This window comes from Pituophis catenifer, unplaced genomic scaffold, assembly GCF_029215685.1.
Source record: "Pituophis catenifer annectens isolate HBS135680 unplaced genomic scaffold, rPitCat1.0.hap2 SCAF_2, whole genome shotgun sequence".
NCBI classification, from domain to species: Eukaryota; Metazoa; Chordata; class Lepidosauria; order Squamata; family Colubridae; genus Pituophis; species Pituophis catenifer.
This window is the reverse complement of record NW_027256882.1, coordinates 123,316,385-123,339,133: the sequence shown is the minus strand read 5'-3', so window position 1 is coordinate 123,339,133 and position 22,749 is coordinate 123,316,385. Positions and strand designations below refer to the sequence as shown.

At 40.8% G+C, this 22,749-nt stretch overlaps 1 protein-coding gene across 2 annotated transcripts in view; it reads right to left on the bottom strand.

Moving 5' to 3' along the window:
* Positions 1-3,017: 3,017 nt before the first annotated feature.
* Positions 3,018-22,749, bottom strand: part of FOXK2 (forkhead box K2) — a 58,262-nt gene continuing 38,530 nt past the window's right edge. For both annotated transcript variants that reach the window (XM_070937439.1, XM_070937440.1), the window contains exons 4-9: positions 21,554-21,700; positions 20,191-20,384; positions 18,189-18,364; positions 15,338-15,634; positions 15,004-15,213; positions 3,018-5,103 (exon numbers count right to left, since the gene is read on the bottom strand). In XM_070937439.1, the coding sequence (XP_070793540.1) occupies positions 4,907-5,103; positions 15,004-15,213; positions 15,338-15,634; positions 18,189-18,364; positions 20,191-20,384; positions 21,554-21,700 (1,221 nt within the window). In that variant the 3' untranslated portion in view covers positions 3,018-4,906. The remainder of the gene's footprint in view (positions 5,104-15,003; positions 15,214-15,337; positions 15,635-18,188; positions 18,365-20,190; positions 20,385-21,553; positions 21,701-22,749) is intronic.

The following is a 22,749-nucleotide window of genomic DNA, read 5'->3' as shown; positions in this document are numbered from 1 at the left end:
TAATTGAACATAACATGTAAACATTCACAGTGCAGGGAGGAAAAAGTATGTGAGCCCCTAGCCTAATGACTTCTCCAAGAGCTAATTGGAGCCAGGAGTGAGCCAACCTTGACTCCAATCAGTGTGATGATATTGGATGTGTTGCTGACAGCTGTCCTGCCCTTTAAAAACACACACCTGATCAATTCATGCAAAACTCCACGTAATCCCAAGGGGTTCACATACTTTTTCTTGCAACGTAAACTAGGTTTTTCTAGAACAAATTATATTGGCTGAACTTAAGACTAATTGCCATTTGTGATCAATGTTGATTATACTGAGTTGAGCTTAAATGGTAATTTGGATAAAGGAGACAAATTAGTGGTTCACCAGGTAAAATGACTTAATATCATCTGAATATGCTAGCCATTGGGTTTATATCATTGCATTAAGGCTTAAGCCATTGTATAGTTTGTTTTGTGTTTTAACATATCTGAACCCATCCAATTGTGATTTATTCAGACAATTCAACCTGCCTGAAACAAGAGATTTGTAAACAAATCTGTTTAATCAATAACAGATAAAGACCTAAATCTCTTGCACATTATTTCCCTCAATAGAATCATCCTAGGAGTGAGATGCAACTTATTGGGTTATATGTAGTTGGCTTTGCGGTGTAACAATGATTTGCAGTAAGTAGCATGTATATTTATGGGCAGTATCCAATTCGTGTTATATTAGGACCTATAAGGGAGCAAAGGGACATAAATGACAAAATATGTTTGCTATCATCAAATAAACACCAAGACATGTGATTATCAGAATCAAAAACATAATTGTGACGTGATTATATCACCTATTACTAAGGACATTAGTGCATTGTTAGATTGGATTCATGCATTGTAGTAATTCATAATAATGGAATTTTATTTGACTTTAGCTTAATATACTGTACAAACCCAACTGCTAGTTCCTTGGCTGCTTAAAGGGAAAAATGCTTATAAGTACATAGGGTAAAAAGTAAATTCAGCAATTCTAGTAAGATTCTATTTTTTTCTTTTGTGTCTTTGAATCAGTCTTGACTTCTGGTGACTGCCTATACAATTCCTTGCAGTTTTCTTGGCAATATTTTCAGAAGTGATTGCCATTGCTGCCTTTTTCCTAGGGCTGAGAGGGTTTCCCTGGTCCAAAGTCACCCAGCTTGCTTCATGTCAAAAGTGGGATCAAGATTCATATTCTCGCAGTTTCTTACCTGATGCCAAACTCGCTCTTGTAATAAAATTCAGCACGCTGCAATTTGAAATATTCTAAATTTCATGTGCTATTAGGTATATGCACTAAGAAATGCAATTGACCTACATTATTTTTTCATACATATCAGAGGATATTTAACTGTATTTATGAATTACAGCTGTTAAACTCAATTCTTAGTGACTGCAGAGCCAGGTTAATGTAGTTTTGTTGACAAAATTTTGCCATCAATTTCCATGCGATTTTTTTTTCTTTTTGGATGCCTCAGTGGAATCTATAATTTTGGGATTTTTTTAAAAAAATGATTTCTCATCCAACTACAAAGCGCTGACATTGCTTAGCCTTTTATGAAATCATCATGTAGAAATCTAATAGCTGACGCTATATCTGCTGTTTCCTGACACTGAATTTACTCCAATGAATAAACTACTGCTATGAAGTATTACCAATAAAAGATCAGATTTCTTCATCTATGAAACAGTAGCCTTACTCCCACATGCCCTAGTATTTGAGGGACAACTAAAAATTGTATCTGTCATTTAAAATGAACTTAATTAACAATAATCTAAAGTTGTTTAGGTTACCTGGAAACCAAAACAAAGCTGCAAGTTCAGTAATTCAGTACAATCGGCTGTTAATACAATGATTCTTAAAATGTTTACTCCAATTAACCTTTTCCCATTCTCGAATAAGGCCATTACCCCAACAACCCTCAAACTCATCTTACAAAACTATTTGGCAGCAGCAGTTCCAAACTGACTCCTCAACTCACAAACAAGCAATTAAAAATTGTTCCATTACCCAAAAGTTATGTCCAAATCATTAGAGAGACCCACTGTGTAAATATTTACTGATACTATATTCTGATTTTCTGATATTCTATTCTTTATTATTTTAAGAATTACGTATACTTTTTCATTGTACCACTAATTAATTTTAAATCTTGTGCTTTCTGAAAAAAACCCAGCAATAATTCCCCTCATTATTAGTGGATGATAAGCAATATTACTAGCCTATAATTCTATAATTGCACATCTTAGTTCCCGCTTTGTATGTGTACTTATCCTACAATGCAACATGAATGAAACAGTTATAACATTAAACTAAGATTTATCCAGTGTTTATTTTCATACAAACTCTTAGGTTATAGAAACCTGAGTGTTAAAATTTTGGTAAGAAAAAAGAGCAATATTTGCAGAAAAAGTTCCCAACTTTAAGTATGGCTGTTTTTTTTCCCCCCATCTGCTAGGCAGATGGAATTATTTTTAAATAAAGCTAAGACAAGTATCTCAAACATCCATCACAAAAGTAATTTGGAGATCATAGCACTGTGTTCATGTCCACAGCTTGACTCCTGCCCTGAATGAAGGTTATTTTCACATGTCTCCCAATATGCCCTCAAAATCTGAAACATGGGTTTTCCTAAACTTCTGGAACAGATTTGGACAGCTTGGGGGGAGGGAGGAGGAAGAAAGTATTTGTTGTCATAGCAGAAGAGCTATGGCATCAGAGGAGAAAGTAAATTTGCCCTATAACTTACTCTTCAGCATTCAAATATTTCTAAGAGTGAAATAACAGGAAAAAGCAACAATTTCTGGAACATCTTGCTCAGGTTTAAAACAGCCATGAAAGCAGAAAAAGAAAGGTTAGCAACAGGTAAGAGCAATAGATTTAACAGAGTCTTCAAATTAAATTCTTTTGGTAAACTTCTCTACCTAGTTCATAAACTACAAAGACTACAGTGACATGAGAGAACTTCCAAATCTAAATCATATGATTGTCTTAAACATTTTACCAGATTTTTTTATTCAAAAACTTGCAGTATTTTTCCTAATTATTCATGAAATAGTAATTTTATAACCAATGTTTTATTAATAATGCAATATTACTTCTTAATTAGATGACCACAGCACAAAAAGTAGAATGCTGCAGATACAGAAAATGTTTTGCTTCACCCAGCCTATAGTGGCTGTTATAAATCCAGCTAGTGTACATCAATTTTTCATAATCTGTTTAATATGTATTATCTTCATTGACAGTGTAACAGCAGCTCTACCGTGTGGGATAACATGATACTTGGTACAGATTTGTCATATTTGGTCTTCTGATAAAACATTTCCAAAAACTGACTAAAATTGTAAGCCATTCCAAGCCATTTCAGTCCATCATCAAAATACAGATTCTTCTTGAAATGATAAAAACATATAAATTATAGCCCAAAAAGAAAAAAAAAGCAAAAGACAAATCAAAGGTTAAAGCCCAGTCTTCACCTTTAACTCACCTTAAATATGTGAAAGGGACAAGAAACTATGTGAATTGGACAAAAGAACAGTCTCAGCTGTTAGTTTAGTTCAGTAACAAAACATGAATTCTTCTTTCACAACTCAAGAGAAGAAACCTTTAAAATATTCCAACTGTCAAACACATATAAAAGAAAACTATTTCATTATACTATAGTAGCCACTGTTAGAAAACTACAGTGGCCACTTTTTAATGAAGACCTCACAAGGTCTCTGTAGGACATCAAAAGTTAAACTCATTAAGTTATATTTCTATTGGTGGTTGCTTAGCTTAAAAATATTCAATATATCTCTAACAAGATATTTTTATCTTTTTAAAAGGACATGTGATAAAGATTTTTTTTTTCTAAATGAACAGTCTGTCATTTTAAACATACACAATATTATGCGAGACTCTTTTTACTTTAGACTGGAAAAATTTGCCAGGGACAAAGTCAACACAAAGTAACAAACAGCAAAAGATAGCAAGAAAGAGAAACAGATAAGTGCAGCTCTGGTCAAATTCATAGCAGTTCTTTACGTCAGTTAACAGTTCATTTACACTGTATTTCTAATCAGTAACATGCAAGCCCAAAGAAGCATTTGATCACTACACAAGGTAATAAAATTTGATTAAGTTTATCAGGCAACTGCTAAAATATGAAAATTTGCAGATGTAACAAATTAGCTTTATCTGAACTTTAACAGGACAAAATTAAATCATTCCATTGGTTAAAAAACCCTACATTCGGTTTTACCAAACAAAATTTCACATGAAAAGTAGTATGTGATTCCAAAGTTTCTGGAGTAGAAATGGAGTGATCTGAAATGTCAAAGACCCCATTATTTTGAAAAAAAAAAAAAATGAAAGTACACATCAAAATTTTCTAATTCCACATGTGAACAACAAAATACTGCATATCTACCAACAACTGCATTGGGTAGGTCATTATGAAAGGCTAGCTGCCAAGATGTTGGAAATGGCTCCTTGCCTCTGTTCCCTTTGAGGAATATACAATCATTTGAAATCCAATCACGCGAAGAACTTATCATGCTGGGATATATTCCAATATTCAATCTTTAAAATAGGTTTTTAAAGTTGCTATCTTCCCCAACTTTTTCCTCTCAATGTATATGTATGTATAAAGAGTCTCTTCGGAACAGCAAGGAGAAATGGAAGGGGGAGGGGTCACAGCCTCCGGACTAGGATCTTTTAGACTTTTTTTTTTTTTTAAATTAAGGAGTTCTAAGGCCACCTGTGTTTCTCAGTGCTGAAAGATGAAGTCACAGGGCCCCTTTCCCCGCCATGAGAGAACATGTTCAAGAGTTTAGATGTTTAAAGGTCTCATTTTGGCACCAAGGACCATTGTTTTTAAAAGACGTATTCCTCCACATTCCTAGTTCTTGTTGCTTTGTTCATTCACTGCCACAGGTGGGGTTTCAACATTCACAGCTATGACTATGTTCTCCCCATCCTCCGTTTTGATCCGTTTTAAGTCTTGCTGTTCAGACTGATCTCCATTCTGACGTTTCGTTGGAAGAGAGGCGGATGCAGATGCATGAGTTGCTAACATGTGTAATGGACTTGCAGCAGCTGAAAAAGAATTGAAGGGAAGGGAGAGAATATATTAAACCCAGGCAAATCACCACTAACACTTACCCTGAAACAAGGGTTGAAATACAACAGGTTCTGGATAACCGGTAGCGGAAATTTTGAGTAGTTTGGAGAACCGGCAAATACCACCTCTGGCTGACCAGAGTGGGGTGGGAATGGAGATTTTGCAATATCTTTCCCCTGCCATGCCCATCAAGCCACTTCCACAGAACCGGTAGGGAAAAAATTTTGGATTTCACCCTGCCCTGAAACCAAGTATTACATTACCTAAAATACACAAATCTCAGATTAAAATTTGTCCTAAACTCTTCTAATAAGCTCTACTTTGAATGAATACTTGCAGCACTTAAACTCACCTTAAAATTGTGGAGATCAGCAGTAAATTTCCAATGATGAATTGGGCTACAAAGAAATAAGTTTGTGTGGCCATATTCAAGGGACCATATCTACGCAGATACAGATAGTCCTCGATTTACAACTGTAATGGAGCCTGCCCATTAAGGTCACAATTGGTGACAACTCTTAAGTGAGGCAGCCTCTGTTCTCCCCATGCCACCATTAAAGGAATGTGAGTTGTTCAATGGTACTTAACAAGTGGGAGAGGCCCTGGGAGCTGCTTTCCAAAGCAGCATGGCAGCCTTTTTGCTGCCTCTCTGACTTCCTTTAGAACCCAGCTTCTACCATGGTGGTTTGGTGCAGGTTTGTGCTTCCACTTTCTTTCTGAGCTGAACTTTTTCTTCAGCTCCTTAAGGCAAACAAGCTGCAGAAAGATTTTCTTTGCTTGATTTCCTCCTTTCCTATATCTTCATTCAACCTGGCAGTGTCTCACCAAGGTAAGCAAATTACAGATTTTGTCACCCTCTTTCCAGGCATGAAGTAAATTTAGCAAATTAGGTGGTTAAAAGGGATTGAGATGGGGGGGGGAAGCAGAGGCAGAGAGTTTAATTTCAGCCTCTAATGGGGGAGGGTCTGTCCCTCCCAGCATTTTGTTTTTGTTTTCTTTCTTTAATAAATGTGAGTTTGGGGGAAGGGGGGTTAAGCAAGGGAAAGCCTTTGGGAAGCTGGTCCTGAAGCTGTTGCCTTTGCAAGCAGGCAGCTGGCTTCTCCAAAGCCTAGGAGAGGTGTGCAATCTCCCAATGGCCAGCTGATCTTGGCAGAAAGCTCTGAAAGCAGCTGCCATTTGTCAGAGGGATTGTCAAAGCACTGAAAATGGTGGCTGCTTTCAGGAGGCATGGGAGCAGGCCTAAGTGGCACAGGGTCCCATATGCTGCAGCCACTGTAAGTTTGAAACAGGGTCATATGTAGTTTAGCAAAAATCTTCCAATTATTCAAATGCCTTAGGACCAAATGCAACAGTTCTTTGGTTATGTCCCTATTGAGAAAATAGCTTTCAGTAGCTTTTTTGATGCTAGGAAGAAACAATCTGGACTACTGCAATAGTTGAAGCTCATCTGAATATGAATCAAATGATCAAATCAAATCCAAGAAAGCTGAGGGATCTTGTCAAGGCACTTGTCAGGAGTCAACACTGACTTGAAGGCATACATAAAAATGTGACAATGTAAAAACTTAGAATTAATCACTGAAATATAATGATAGAAAAAATAAAATGAGAAGAAATCCAGATATAATGAAAACCAAATGATTTGTCAGATTTGTCAAAAAAAAAAAATAGGCTCAGGTGTGGCTCTGCAATTTCCTTTCCCTTTGATTTTAGGTATAAATGGGATGGAACAGAAGGAGAAAGTAAATCCTTTTCTTTCAAAGTTTTTATCCTATGTTATGCAGTAACTAGATCAGATTTTGTAACAATCTGTTAAAAGGAGAAACGAGAGGTGGTAATATCTTGGGGGAAATTGGACCAGAGAAATTATAACAGACTGTTTACTAACTTTTTTATACATTTATTTGGGGGGTATTAAGAACTGTATTTAGTATTCTTTTCTGGCATCTCATGGCTTCCAAAAAGGATTTTTCCTTATCCACAAAATAAACTAGTTAAAAAAATTGAGCAGGACATTGTGATACACCAGACGTGGATCCAATCTTCTCTTTGACAGTACATGTCTCTGGCAGAATTGCTTCACTAAATGGTTTTCCACAGCAGTGAAATCCGGCTGGATCTATCCAGCTCGTGCAAACCGGTAGCACCGGCGGTGGGAGGTTCCACCCATCCACCGAGACATCATTACATCCCGTTTTTGACCTTCTGCGCATGTGCATGTGCATGTGCATAAGACTCTGCACATGCACAGAAGAGGTGCACGCGTGCATAGTGCATGCTCCCGCGCACTCCTGTTCCCCAACCGGTAGCAAAGGTAAGTGGATTTCACCACTGGTTTTCCAGAGTACAAATCAACCAAAACTTCAGCTGATTATTCTCCCATCCCCAAATCATCTGCAGCCATCATTAGATCTTTTATGCTTAGGTTTCAGTAGTATTTGTATATTTCAACAGTATGGCCTTCACCTAAGCAAGAATTCTGAATGAGGGAAAAAAAACATTTAAGTAAGTAATGCAATGACAGAGTTAATAACTGCATGGGAAGTCATCATTAAACAATGCAGTTGTCAAGTGCAATAATGTGACTGTGTCATTTAGGGACACTTTATTCTGACACTTCTAGTAGTGTCATTAAACAAATCCCCTGCAGTTCTTAAACAAGGATATTATATAGTTGCCACTTGTAACTTGCTGCTAGCCTTCCCATTGTCTTTGAATGTTGAAAGCAAATGAGGTTGGAAATCATGATCACATTACTGTGGGATGCTGTGATTTTGTAACTGTGAGCTAGGCAAGTGACCATGGGGATACTGCAATGACCAGAACATCAAGAACTGCTCGTAAGTACTATTTGTTTAGCACCCTTGAAAATTTGAACAGTTGCTGAATGAGTGATCATTAACTGATGATCAACTCTATATGGGAGAAGTGACCAAAGATCTCAATATTGATAACAAACATTTGTGCAGTGAACTGGATCCAGATATTCTGTAAAGTGAGGTTAAATGAGCCCTAAAAATATTGCTAATAACAAAAGTGCTAGTGTTATAAAAAACAGCAGAACTATTTAAAATTTACAAGAAGATGTGCTACTTACAATGTATAAATAGGTCTGGAAACCACAACAGTAGCTGAAGGACTGGAAAAGATAATTTTATATTCCAGTACCAAAAAAGGACAATGCTAAAAAATTCTTAACAACTGAATTTATCTCATATGGCTGGGTAGTATTCATGTATTTGTAATCCAAACTTTAACAATACATGAAATGAGAACTAGAAATTTGGACTATTGGAATGGCTGAATAAAGAATATTTGATGCCTCTGAATTGTAGTGCTGGAGGAAAAAGCTGAGAAGGGGCGTTGGTCTTACCCGATATGCTTCTTCTCGTTGTGTGGAAATAGCATCCATGAATGGGTTATCCTCATCTGCTAGCCAATAGGACTGAGTCTGTCAAAGCTGTGAGGACACTCCTACCCCAACGGTCCCCAGCTTTTGGCGAAGGTATAGAGACAGACCCGACATGCCTCGGTCATAAGTTCTTCCTCCAATGGACCAAGGGCCAGCCCAGCATCAGGGTGGGGCTGGATGCTATCTCCACGCAATGAGAAGGAGCGTATCAGGTAAGACCAATGCCCCTTCTCCACTGCAGTGGAGATAGCATCCAGGAATGGGACATACCAAAGTGGTCTTGTCCTTACGGGTGGGCCGCAGCCTTGTCCGAGGTCCCCTCATCCACATGCACCCTTTGGAGGTCCTGCCTACCAAAGGCTGCCTCAGCCGAGGCATAGCTGTCCAGTTTGTAGTGCTAGACGAAAGAGGATGGGGAGGACCATGTAGCCGCACGGCAAACCTCTTCCAGAGAGGCTTGCATTGCCCACACCGCACTTGTGGCTGCATTCCTTGTGTATAGTGTGCCGTTATACTCTTGGGCAATGGAAGGGCCTGTATCTCGTATGATTTGACGATACACGCCCAAATACAGCAGCCCAGGGTCAATGGTGTGACCTTGGTTCCTAGGGAGGCTGGCTGGAACGACACAAAGAACGACTCTGTCTTCCTGAAAGTGGAAGTTCATTTGATACAAATCCAGAGCCCTCCAGCATATGCCACTTCTTTTCCAAGGCATGCACTGGATTGGGGCAGAAGTTGGGCAAATTAAGCTCCTGGGCCCTATGGAACCATGAGTTCACCTTCGGTATGAAGAAAGAGTCCGAATGCAAGATCACTCTGTTAGGGTGGAACATAGAGAGATCTCTCTGGATGGATAGTGCCGCCAACTCAGATATCCGTCAAGCCCATGTTATGGCTACCAGGAAGATCACCTTGCAGGTCAGGAAACACAATATGGCCTCTCTCTGTGGTTCAAAAGGGGCCTTGGTCAGCGCCTGCAGTACCTTAGTGAGGTCCCAAGTAGGGTATCGGTGAACCACTGGAGGCCGTAGATTCGTTGCGCCCCTGATGAACCTGTGGTCTGGTGTTGAGCAAGGAACCCCCCGCAAGTAAGGACCGATGACAGGGCAGCCACCTGGCGACGTATCATGTTGGGCGATAGCCCCTTGTCCAGCCCCACCTGAAGAAACTCCAGTATCTGAGGCACGGACACCGAAGTAGGATTCAAGCACGACCTGGAGCACCAGAAGCAGAATGCCTTCCAGATCACGTCATAGATTATGTTCATGGAAGCCCTCCTTGAGGCTTGTATGATGTCTATCACCTTGGAGGAATAATTGTCCTAGGTCAGAGACCTCCACTCAAACGCCAGGCGGTCAACTGGAACCATTATGGGCCCGGGTGGACCAAGGCTCCTGGCTGAGGGAGACTGTCCGGCGGTATCCTCCAAGGGCTGGCCACCGAGAGGGCGACTAAATCAGCAAACCATGGTTGCCATGGCCAGTGCGGAGCCAGAAGAAGCACCTCCGCCCGTTCCACCAAAATCTTTCTTACTACCCTTGGGATGAGGGGAAGGGAGGGTAAGGCGTAGAGGAGCCCCGATGGCTAAGGGCTGCGAAGCTTATCGGCCCCTTCTGTTCCCGGAACCACAAACCTCGCAAAAAACGTTGTCAACTGAGCTTTGTCCATGGTTGCAAAGAGGTCCACGACTGGTAGTCCGAAACGCTCCGTCAGTTCTTGAAATAAAGCCGGATGCAGGCACCATTCTACATGATCAACTGTGGCCCTGCTGAGCCAATCTGCCTATATATTTGTGGCCTCTGAAATATGCTCTGCCTGTAATGACAAATGGAGCCTGTCTGCCCAGACACATAACCTCTCAGCTTTTCTCATAAGGGACCTGGACTGGGTTCCTCCCTGCCTGTTAATATGTGCCTTAGCAACCACATTGTCAGTCAGAACTAAGACATGCCTGCCTGACACTATAGTCTGGAACTATCGAAGGGCCCGATGGATTGCCCCGAGTTCCAACCAGTTTATATTGTGGCTCAGGTCAGTCTGCGACCACTGCCCTTGGGCCAGTCTATCTTGGACATGCGTCCCCCAGCCAAAGACACTGGCATCCGTCATAACCGTCAGATGCTCCAGCTCTTTAAAGATACATCCCTTAGTGATTGCTGGGGAATCCCACCATTCCAGGGAACTAATCACCTCCGGTGGTAACCTAACTTTGGATAGGGAAGTGCTCCTGCCTGCCCTCTGGTGAGGGAGGAGGAACCATTGGAGAGACCTGGCATGCAGGCATGCCCAAGGCATGATGGAAATGCAGGACACTATGTTACCCAGGAGTTACGAGTGTGTGGCTAGAGACACCATACGGTCCCTCCTGATCTGGCCCACCAATTCGCTTATGCTCACCTGTCGCTCCTGGGAGAGGTGCACCTTGCATGCCAGGGTGTCAATCTCCGCACCTAAATGTAGTAACCAGTTAGTTGGTGATAAATGGCTCTTGGTGGTGTTAAACCCATGGTCCTGAAGCACCTGGATAGTGATTCTGAGATCCTCCCACACCTGGAGTTCAGAAGCGGACTGGATCAGAATATCATCCAGGTAGTACTGGACCCGTACGGGGAGAGTCCGTAGGTGCGCAGCCAAGGCAGCTAGTAACTTTGTGAAAGCCCTGGGCGCTGAAGATAGGCCAAAAGTCAGTGCCATATACTGATAGTGACAGCCTGCGTAAAAAAACCTTAGATATTGCCTATGGCCTGATAAAATCAGGACATGGAGATAAGCCTCTGTGAGATCAACAGAGGTGAGGAAGTCGCCCTCCCTGCGCCGTCCAAGATGGACTGAAGTGAATGCATTTTGAACTGCCTGTAGATGACAAGGCGATTCAGTCTTTTTAGGTCCAGAATTGCCATGTACCTTCCCCCCAAGGGTTTCGAAATTACAAAGAGGATGGAATAGAATCCCATCCCATTGGTCCTCAGGAACCGTCTAGATCGCCTGGATCTCCAGCAGATATTGAATAGCAGTTTCCATAAGTCCCCTTTTGACCTTGTTCCCCGAAACAAGGCAAGGAATAAAAAACCTCGGAGGCGTGGAGAGGAATTCTAAGGATAGGCCCAACCAGACCGTCTCCCGAACCCATGCATCCGTAGTAGTGCTCTCCCATTGTCTGTCAAACTTGGCCAGGAATCCCCCAATAGGAGAGCCGGGGATATAATTATTTCTGGCGTCTGAAAGAACAGCTTGCTCCCCCTTCAAAAGGGCCGTTTAGGGGGAAACTGCTTATACCTCCCTGCCCGGTCCTGCTGCTGGTCCTGCCTTTGCATAAAGGGGCGCTGTGGTCTCTGTGGCCCAAACCCACTATCTGGCCCTCTAAAGAACTGGCGGCGGAAATAAGGCTGTGGGCAGAAATCCGCCTGCCGGGAAGGGGATGGGAGGACCTTACATTTGTCCCACGATTCCACCAGTATCGGATCCAAGGAATCTCCAAATAACTGCTCCAAGAATGAGGCGAAGGCCAGTCGCCAGTTATGTTGGGCATCCGCCTGCTATTGGCGGAACCACAGGAGTTGCCTGGAAGCCATTGTAGAGGCTATGGTTTTAGATGCGAACCATGCTGTGTTGAGCGTGGTGTTTGCAGAAAATTCCATGGCATCTGACAATTGTTCAGGTCCTGATGAGACAGTACATCAGTCACAGGAATTCTGTCCTGCAGTTGCCTCAGCCAAATGAACAACACTCTATTAAAGAAGGATGCTGCAGTGGAAGCTTTTACAGCCCAAGCGGCCTGGTGGGCCTTCCTTAAGGACTGCTCCGCCCGTCTGTCCTCAGGCTGGAGGATATCCTCTGGTGAATATGACATTATGGGGGGCGCAGCTAAAGCTGCCACCGGGGCATCCACCGCATGCCCCTGAAGTGCCCAGGACAAGTCTGGGCCTACATTGTAGAACCTTTTGTCCAGCGAGCTGGAGTTTGCTCCTGCCCCCGGAGGTCTGCTGCCTTTGCACTACGTCCAAAAATATTCTGGGCAAATGCACCATCTCAGCCTCTGCCATTGGTTATGAAAACAATGAGCCCACAGGTTCCGCTGTATCAGGTGGCGGCTCTGGACCTGGCAAATGTCCAGCCACGTGTGCCGTGTTCCTAGCCTTGTGCAGCAAGGATTTGAATAAGGCTGGCCGGAAAACACCAGTGAAAGCTGGCTGATAAGGTGTTAAGCCCTCGTCTTCTGAAAGTTCTAACTCCCTGGGCATCTCTTCCTCTGAGGGTGACTGATTTGAGGAAGCAGGGGAGTATGGCTCCTACATGGGCAAAAAGTCCCCCGAGGCCTGGGACCCCAGGTGGAAAGCCAGGGGCAAGGGATGGTAAGAACTAACTGAAGCAGCTCTCTGGCTTTGCTGTAAACCGGCTGCTATCCCCTTTTGCATGGCCTCAGATATTAAGGCTTCCATGCCAGAAGGAAACTGAAATTCCTGGGCTTCCCCTGAGCGGATTCCCACTGCAGTCGGGGTAAAAGTTGAGGAAGCCCTTTGCCTTGAAGGCTGTTGCCAGGCAGAAGAGGAAGGGTCTGGATATGAGCCAAACTGTGACTCACTGTTGCTGGGCAGAATGGCTTCAGCTGTCAAATGCTGCTCTCCAGCGCCATCTGGAGATAGAGCCTGTGGAGGCCTGCTGTCAAATGCCTCAATTTGCCCCAATGTTTGTCCTTCATCTTGGCAGGAAACTGCCTGACTGAGGGCTGGAGGCGCTTTCCTATGGTCAGCCTCCTTCAGCACCCTGGCCACTTCCCGATCGATGGCCTTCTGGCACCTTGCTGCCTCTCATTCTGCCGCCTTAGTAGGTCTGGCCATGACCCTGGAGCTCTGCGACAGCTTTGCTCTGGCTTTTAGGCTTGTGGGCCTTGATCCAGAGGCCCCAGAAGCCGCTCCGTCCTTCCTTGCCCTGTCCAGGCTCTTCTGCGCCAAAGTGGTTTCATTCTGAAGTTCCCGCCGAGCAGGCTCACCTTGAAAGGCGGAAAGAACGGCGGCAGGCAGCAATTTGGGAGCATGTCTGGCAACTGGATAGGAACTCGATCGTCGGGGGCTCCTCTGATTACGCAGTGGCGGCAGTCTTGATGACAAGCCTGTCAGTTGGCCTCCCTCAGTTAATGGCGGAGCTTCAAAGCTCTCACCAGGAGCGCTGTTTTGGCTCCGCAAAAGCCCCAGCTAGCACTGCAAGCAAGCTCGACTGGCCGCCTTGTCAGAATTACCTCCTGGTGATCTGACCTGATGCTGAACGGCCCTCAGCGGGCTCAAGCTAAAAGCTCTTCACACTGTATTAGGTGGTGGTACAGCTGTCAAGGATGTGAAGGAGCTGTTCTGTTGGCAGTATATCAGTGAAAAAGGTTGGAGAAGGATCCAGGAATAGGAGACCTAGATAAAAGCATGTCTGTCTTTAGCTAAGACTGAGTCAAAAGCTGGGGACCATTGGGGTAGGCATGTCCTCACAGCTTGTCTGGTCCAATCCATTGAGTGAAAAAGACTGACAGGAACAAGCAGTGGGCGGGACTAGGACTGCAGAGGAAAAAATGATGAGGACTCAGTATATCCAATCACACTTCAAACAACCCATATGTAGGATTGTCGGAGCAGCGAGTCAGGAAAAAGGTACTGATGCTTAAAAAATCTGAAGGAAATTAAAAAGTAAGGTAACAGAAAACAAGGTGCTTAGATAATATCTGAGTTAATAGATAATACCACTGAGCTCATAAGAACTCAAAAAGTAGTCACTGCTAGGCAATCCTAGCAAAATGACATCCACAATTTGCTATTTATCACACACAATTCTCCCCCATCCTCTTTAATGTCATGGCAATGAGGAACTTCTACTCATTTTAAGTCATCTGAATCTTCAAGATTAATGTTAAATTATTGAAAAGCCAGCAACTTATATCAGACTTTGTTAACTTTGAACATGCACATTTTAATCAATCTAAACAAAGAAGTTCCCCAACAGCTTATGGCATTGTAGGATGCAGGACATAAGTTGAAGACCTGTTCATGTAAGATTAAATGATAACACAGCATTTCACACACCTATTAACAGACTTCAAAATAATATTACAAGTATTACTAAATATACAATCTTTAGTTGTATTTTTTCACATTTTCATTACATGCATTACTTCAATTTCAAAAGCAATTTCATATAACATGGACATCTATTCTTCAAGAAGTACATTCCCCAGAGACTTTTTTTTGCCAATCAGAACTACTTATGCAATGCCAGTTACTAATTTAGTATGGAAGAAAAACAAGATAGGCAAAAATGATTATGATAAGACGTATTAAGATTTAGACTACAAATAAGACCCAAATAGAAGTTACATGTAGTTAATATTCAACAATATGAGGAAACACTGATGAATTTATTTTGGATATTATTTTTACAATGGGTAATTTGTGACTCTTAACATTCAATTTAAAATGCTTACCAGCGTTAGCCTGACTCTGCATTGCTGTGGTGATAGGTACTATGTGTGTTCCGTTTTGCGTTACAGTTTTTATTGGTAGCTGGTGTTGACCTAGAGGTGCTTGTTGTACTAGAGTAACCGTTTGTAACGGTGTAGTCTGAGATGTCTGAATGATGCGACTGGCAGCTCCTAGAGTTGTATGGCTAACTGCGGGTACAGGTTCCACTTTAACTAGAGAGAGAAAAATTAGGTAAATGTTTGAAATGGTAAAAGTTGCAAGTAAACATCACAGTTCTTTTATGATATATAAAAGAAATTAGCATGAAATTTCAATAAATCATTATATTATTTTTACCTTTCATTTCATTGTGATCTCCATTCTCTTGAGGTTCTCCTTTAGGCTGGGCCATCACTGTAGCTTGTGTAACCACTGCTTGCCCAGCTACAGTATAAGTATTTGCTGGTGCTAATCCAGTCACATTTGTGACAGATACAGCTGGGATTTGATGAACAACATGAACCGTCTGTACTACAGGCTGCTGGGACGTTGATGTTGTCACAGGAGTTGCAACAGTGTATGTGACAGGTTTCATAGTTTGTGGCAGCTGCCTCTGTACAGTAATTAAAACAGGTTGGCTAGATAGGGGAGATCCTGTAAAGAAAGGTAGAAAGAAATCCTTTTTAAAAGAGCCATGATCCCGCCCCCCCCCTCCCTTCAAGTAATTTTCTAACTACTCAGAGATTAATCCAGTGGGGTTAGGAATTATTATCTCTTCATATCAGGTTAAAATTCATTGCTATGTCACTATTAGTACTACTAGTACATTATAACCTGATTTTTTAAAAAAACCTTATACATAAAATGTTGTTCTGCTATATTTCAGTGACAGAATACATCCACTGAAGGTGGAACACAGTGGTGGGTTGCTACCGGTTAGCCCCAGATTGGGTGAACCGGTAGCAGCAGCGGTGGGAGGCTCCGCCCAGACGCTTTCTGTGCAGAAATGTCACGTGCAAGCACCCACGAGCAAACCAGTAGCAATGGGTTTTGAAACCCGCCCCTGGTGGAACATATATTATTCATTTTCTAGCACTTCTAGGTATGTCTCAAAAAGTTCTTTGTTTTTCCCTTTCTGCAGACTTCATTCTATACTGTTTAACTGTCAAAATAAAACAATGCATTTACAGATAGTCCTCAATTTATGACCATTCATTTAACAACTGTTTTAGTTACAATGATGCTAAAAAGGTGACTTACAACCGATCCCCACATTTATGAATGTTTCAGCATCCCTGCAGTCACATGATCAAAATTTGGGTGCTTGGCAATTGGCCTGTATTAATGATGGTTGAAGCACGCTGGGGTGTATGTGTCACATGACCTTTATCTGTGGTATGGAATGTAGTGAGGAGATGATTCCCCAGAAGGGAGGAAGTGCATTCCAGAAGAGTAAGAGGTAATTTAGCCCAGGTATCATGTGTGAGAGAAAGGGAATGAAGCCAGCCCCTCCTAATAGTTCACACTGTAGATGCAGAGTCCTCAGTCTGGCAAGATTGATCTCAGGCCCAAAATCAAAAATTATATGGAAATACTTCCAAGCTGGGTTCTTTATATTTCACACCTACAGATAATTCCTGATGGATGCTATGGTCTTCCAACTTGGAACAGGCATAATAGGTACATTTGAATCCAATACTTCTTTTCAGCATTAGAATTTGCTGCCGCTGCCAGCAGTAATCTCAGTGGGAAAGACTTTGATCCAACATCAGCTTATTGTTGAAGCCATTAAAACTTCCTCTAGAAGTGCTGATGACAATGGCACTGAACAATTCTGGTTAATTTTTTCAAAAAAAAAAAATTCTAAAAAAAAAAAAATTCTGGTGTCGAAAAAGTCTGCTTAATTCTTCTTAGTTCCAAGCTTACCTATTCCAATTTTTTTAAAAAAAGAGATTCATGGTAGTCTAATTGGAATAAGAGCCACTTTGGATACAATAAGTCTCCTGCCTCACCTCCGTTTCATTACAATCTCACCTCTGCCATGCATTCAACCATGGGGGTGGGGGAGATTGAGAGTAATGAGGTAAAATACCTACAGCTCTAGAGTGAAGGGCCACTTTATAGACTCCCATCCAGTGGCGAAATCCCAATTATTTTACTACCAGTTCTTTGGGCATGGCTTGTTGGGCGCGGTGTGGTGTGGCTTGGTGGGTGTGGCAGGGGAAGGATACTGCAAAATTTCCATTCCCACCCCACTCCAGGGGAAGGATACTGCAAAATCTCCATTCCCACCCCATTCTGGGGCCAGCCTGAGGTGGTTTTTCCCAGTTCTCCGAACTACTCAAAATTTCTGCTGCTAGTTCTCCAGAACCTGTCAGAACTTGCTGGATTTCACCCCTCCTCCCATCCCTCCGCAGGCTATGAGAAAAATTAACCCTTTCTCCTCTGAGGTTTACATGAACTGGCCAGGATGTTAGTAATCTAGTAAAATGGGGTTGTTTGTGGCTACCTGGGGGGGGGAGGGAACCGGGTGGCGCAAGTGGCAGGCTAATGCACATGAGCACTAGCGCAATTTATGAGCAGCGAGCTGGTGTGCATGCACACGCACACGGTTGATTTGCACAAGTAGAGCTGCATGAGTATGCATGTGCACCGGCCCACCACTCGCACAAGCTGGAGATGCATGTGCGCCAATCTGCCACTCGCATGGCCCAATTTCAAATAGGTTATGGACGGTAGTGAACCGTGGCCTGGGGGTTGGGGACCCCTGGTCCACATGGTCCAGAATTGTTGCTGTAATCCAGCAACGTGAAAATGCGATAAACTACAGAACTGTGCTATTCACTGTTGGGAAGCAACAACGTTCATCACAGCTTATTTCACTATGAATTTATCAGCCATAATTTAGTATGAGGAAACATTTATATTATGTCTTATATATTATATATTTATCCAATCTTTACCTCTAATAGGTAAAAGGGGTTTATATGGGATTGGCACAGTCACCCAATGAATTTTCATAACTAAAGTTGGACTTGCATCTTGCTCTCACCCGCCCTAGTTCAACATTTTAATACTACATAACATTGCCACCACTAAGGTAATATATTTTATTTTCATGTAAAATTTCTAGAATCCTTGTATTTTAAATCATCCACAGAATATTCTTGTGTAATTTTAGTACATAAGCACTGCGTGAAAATTTCACCTGGAGCACTCTGTGCAAATCGTGCTTCTTGTATTACTGCTAATTTTGGCTGGATACTGCTTGGCTCAGGCTCCATTGGGACAGGTGACCCTTCCCTTGACAGGCTTTCTGGGGTTTGCACACCACTCGAATGAGCAGATAATACTCCAGAATGATTAGGAGAAGCTGGGGCACTTCTGCAAATAAAGAACAGAAATGGCCACTTTTAGATACAAAATTAATAACTATTATCATAACCCAGAAAAAATTTTCTGATCCGTACACTTTCCACAGGGAGGATTTTTTGCTGTTTAAATAGCAGTCAATGTTCTTGATTATAGAAGTTTTGTAGAGGTAACTTAAAGGCAGGCAAAGTGTTTATTCAGAAGTACAAAATGAAACAGTGGTATAAACGGGCCAGAATTTAATGAGAATTTTAATAATAGAAACACATGTCCTACATTCTATATTTAAAGTGAAATACTTTAATCTTGGTTTTTCCACTCAATTTATATTTGTATCTTCTCTAAAACACAAGACTTATTTTAAATAAACAGTTCTTCACCAAGATGCATGTTTCAGACAATGCCTAAGTAATAAATTTCAGTTTAAACAAAATTTAAATGTAATTCAATTGAAGCAAGAAATGAAAATGAAATGTTATTTGTACTCCTCACCTTAAAACTATAAATTCCATCTTTTACTCACTTCTAATTCAAGTCTTTTTTGATTCTTTAAACTATTAATTTAACAAATTATTAAATTATTCCAAATACTTAACGGGATAAAAGTCAATTTTAGTTTCCAACCATGTCTTTTTTACGAGAACGTGAATGTATTCAAATTTTCATAGCGAATATGCTGCTGGGGAATTGTAATTTGGAGCATAAAAGCAATGTGTGACTGGAAAAGGTTAAATATTACGTATTACTTTCTTTTCTCTCTGCTGTTTTCTTTAATCCCAAGCACTTTTTCCAGGTTTTTTTTTCTTTTTTTTAAATGGCTGAGACTATGAGGAAAATATCAAGTGATTGTTTTGCTAAAAGTAAACGTAAAGTCTTTCTTTCATTAAGATTGACTTTTGGTGACTATATGGATACAGTCTGAAAGAAGAATATGTTTCTTGGCAACAATATAGCAGTTGTTTGTTACTGCCTTTTTCAGGAATTTAATTTTCTGTTTTCCAATATAATCTACAGCCTGGACATCTTTTTATAGTTTCCCATTAAAGTACAAACCAGAGCTTTCTGCAATCAGCTCAAGTTGACTAGGTGATTCTATAGGGAGAATCACCTAGACTCCCTTCTATAGGGAGACTTTAAACGAGTCTCCAGTCATGAACCAACTGCATGTGTAACAGCACAATATGTACACTAAGGGAATTAATCCGACTATCCCCAGTTATTGCTTCTATGATTCCTGCACTGGACAGTGGGTTGGAATATATTATCTCCAAGGCTCATAACCAACTCCTTACATTCCATTATTTTAAGATAAGAAATGAAACATGCTGCATTTACACAAACGACAAATGGCAAAGAAATTAGCATGACTAGAACAGTGGAAATGTTCATACAGCAAGAATTAATCCTTTTCTTCCAGTTAACATAACACATTGAATAAAGATTAAGTAAGACAGTCTAGGTTTACATAATAGGCTAAGCCACAAGAAAATCTAACCAAGGTTAGTATTAATATGTTATTTATTCATATAAACTGAATAAATAAATCAATAATTACGCTTAGTATATTATGCAAATACATTTGCTAGATCTTTAAAGTGTGAATACAGTCAGTAACAACTCCAGGGAACATTTCTTCCTTAGATGTAATCATAAAAGAACCATCAAACCTCCTCAAGGAGAAAATGTTAATAGTTTCCTTTGTGCCCCAATCATTTATTTGATAAACATCTCTGTTGTTTAGACAAGCAATGATCATCCTTCAGTCAATAGACCCTGAAGTGCACTTAAAGGAAAGCCTCTGGACTGCTATGCTTAAGTTGTCATCCTCAATACCTTACCTAGAAGAAAGAGGTCCCAGTGGGGTTCTAAAGCAAGGTACTCCCCTTGGCCGCCTTTTTCTAAAAGCCTGTTCTATTAATTTGCTTTCAGAGGCAGGATCTATCCTCCAGAAGGAACCCTTGCCTGGTTCTTCCTGGGAACGTGGTACTTTGATGAAATAACGATTCAGAGAGAGATTGTGACGTATTGAATTCTGTGAGTCATAAAAGAAAACAAAGAAATCATCCATCTCAGTATTAAGTTGGAATACATTCTAATAAAAAAAAATCCCATTTAGAACTGCTCATATTCTTAAACTGCTTTCTTATTCTTAGGTCCTTGGTTAGGACTTGAAAAATTGACTGAGTGTGTTTAACTGTAGACAATCCACATATAACAACAAAGATCTGCAAACAAAAGTAGAACAACTGTTGCAAAAAACCAAAGATATTAAGAATAGTAATAATTGGCATATTGGATACAATCACAAAACATCTGGTGTACCACTTGGAAAACCACCGGCATTGACAAAATTTCAGTCAATTGCAAAAAGCAGCTTGGAACAGCTTAAATTCTGTGACGATACCTTTACCACCATATCAAATAACAAATCTGCTTATCCCAGATCCTTGGGAACAACTCAGCAGGTAGATAAAAATGCCAAATCCAGTTTAAACATCAGGTTGATTGTACAACCAACAACAACAACAACAATAATAATTTAAAAAAAACTTCAATATATACAGTCAACATATGTTAATGTGAGCAAAACAAGATGACCATAGACTTTTTTTCAGAGTTCAGACATTCAAAGGCAATAGGAATTAGGATGAATCTATAGTAATATAAAGTTATTGAAATTGGAATGAATGTTATTTGGTTTCATAAATGTAAGGATTGTATTATGAGCACATTGTACAAAACAATGCACATATAATGACATTCCTTATACCATTAATATTAAACTGTTTAATTTTAATATATTCTTCCTATATGTAAAGATATTTCAACATCAAATTTCACAATCAAAACTAGATTGTATAGAAATATAAATGGCACAATTTGCAACTAAAAAAGTTGTGAAGTAAACTATTTTATGAAGAAATTCTATGGGAAAGGAATAGTTTACAAGAACAGGTAAGAACCTCAAAGTACCATGTTTCCTCTGAAACATCACAAAGCTACTCCTGGTTTAGACAATCAATTTCCAGAAAACGCTAGACCATTCCTGAAGTAACTAGATTGATGTGATCTTAAGGAAGAAATAGCTCTCCAGAATTATCTCTCCCCAAAATAATCTACCCAAACTATACTTTGCAGATGCCTAGCTTTAATTCACCATAGTTTGCTCATTTCATTTAAAACAATATTAATAATTTTTACCTGCCAGCCCTTGTCTGCTGTCCTGTAGTAAGGATAATTTTTAGTTATGTGCGTATAAATTCCATTTAGTGTAAGTTGCTTATCAGGAGCCATTGTAATTGCTTGTACAATTAGTTGTGCATAGGAATAAGGTGGCTTTGAATCATCCTAAATATTAAAAATAATAACATAATGAAAATAGCTCATCCCTCCAGGAGCATTAGAAATATAACACCAACTTTATAATTTAATACAAAGGACATTATCACTTGAAAGATACCATCATACACATTTAACAACTTTTTCATTTTTATTACATATTTGCATTTTCAATTTTATCACATACAGAGCTCTGCCTGCCACAATTCATTCCAAGTATAAAATACCTCTAATGTGCTTTACTGTTACCATGCCCTTTTTCTCTTAGTATATTCACCCTGCAACTCCTAAGCATATTGTTTGTTATGTAGGGACTAAGTTCAGCCTAAAATAACGAGAGAATGGTAGTTTGGCCTACCTGAAAACTTCAACTAATCAGCACTCACTTTCATGCTGCTTCCTGAGTATACAGCTCTCTACTTGCCAATCCACCCATTTCTATGAATTTATAAATAGCAAAAATAATTATTTAAAAGAAGCACAAAAAGGCATCATGTAGTGCATGATTTTGTTTTTCTGTATTTGTGGCCATTTATCTTTGGGTTCACAACTCAAAAACTAAGCTAGTCTGCTGTTCAGGTAGGGACAATTAGCAGATTGGGGAATTGCAGCAAAAGTACAAAAGCCAAACATGCTTCTCTTTTTGGCAGAACAGCATTTTTGTTTATGTACTTATTTGTTAATTTATATGCCACCTTTATTGCAGGATCTCAAGACACTTTTTACCTTTATCAATGCAAGAAGAATACTATGAGATAGGCCCATGATGGCGAACCTATGGCGCGCATGCCACAGGTGGCATGCGAGCTCAGCTCCTCGGGCCTTCTGGCCCCACCAGAAGTAGGGAAACAGGCTGTTACATGCCTGAGGGCTTCAGGGTGGTGGTGGGGAAGACTCGTTTTTCTCTCTCCCCAGGCTCCAGAGCCTTTCTAGGAGCTTGGGGAAGGCGAAAACAGCCTTCCCCACCCCCCTGGAGGCCCTCCGAAGGCCAGAAATGGCCCGTTTGCCAACTTCTGGTGGGACCGGAAAGCCCGTTTTTTGCTCTCCCCAGCCTCCAG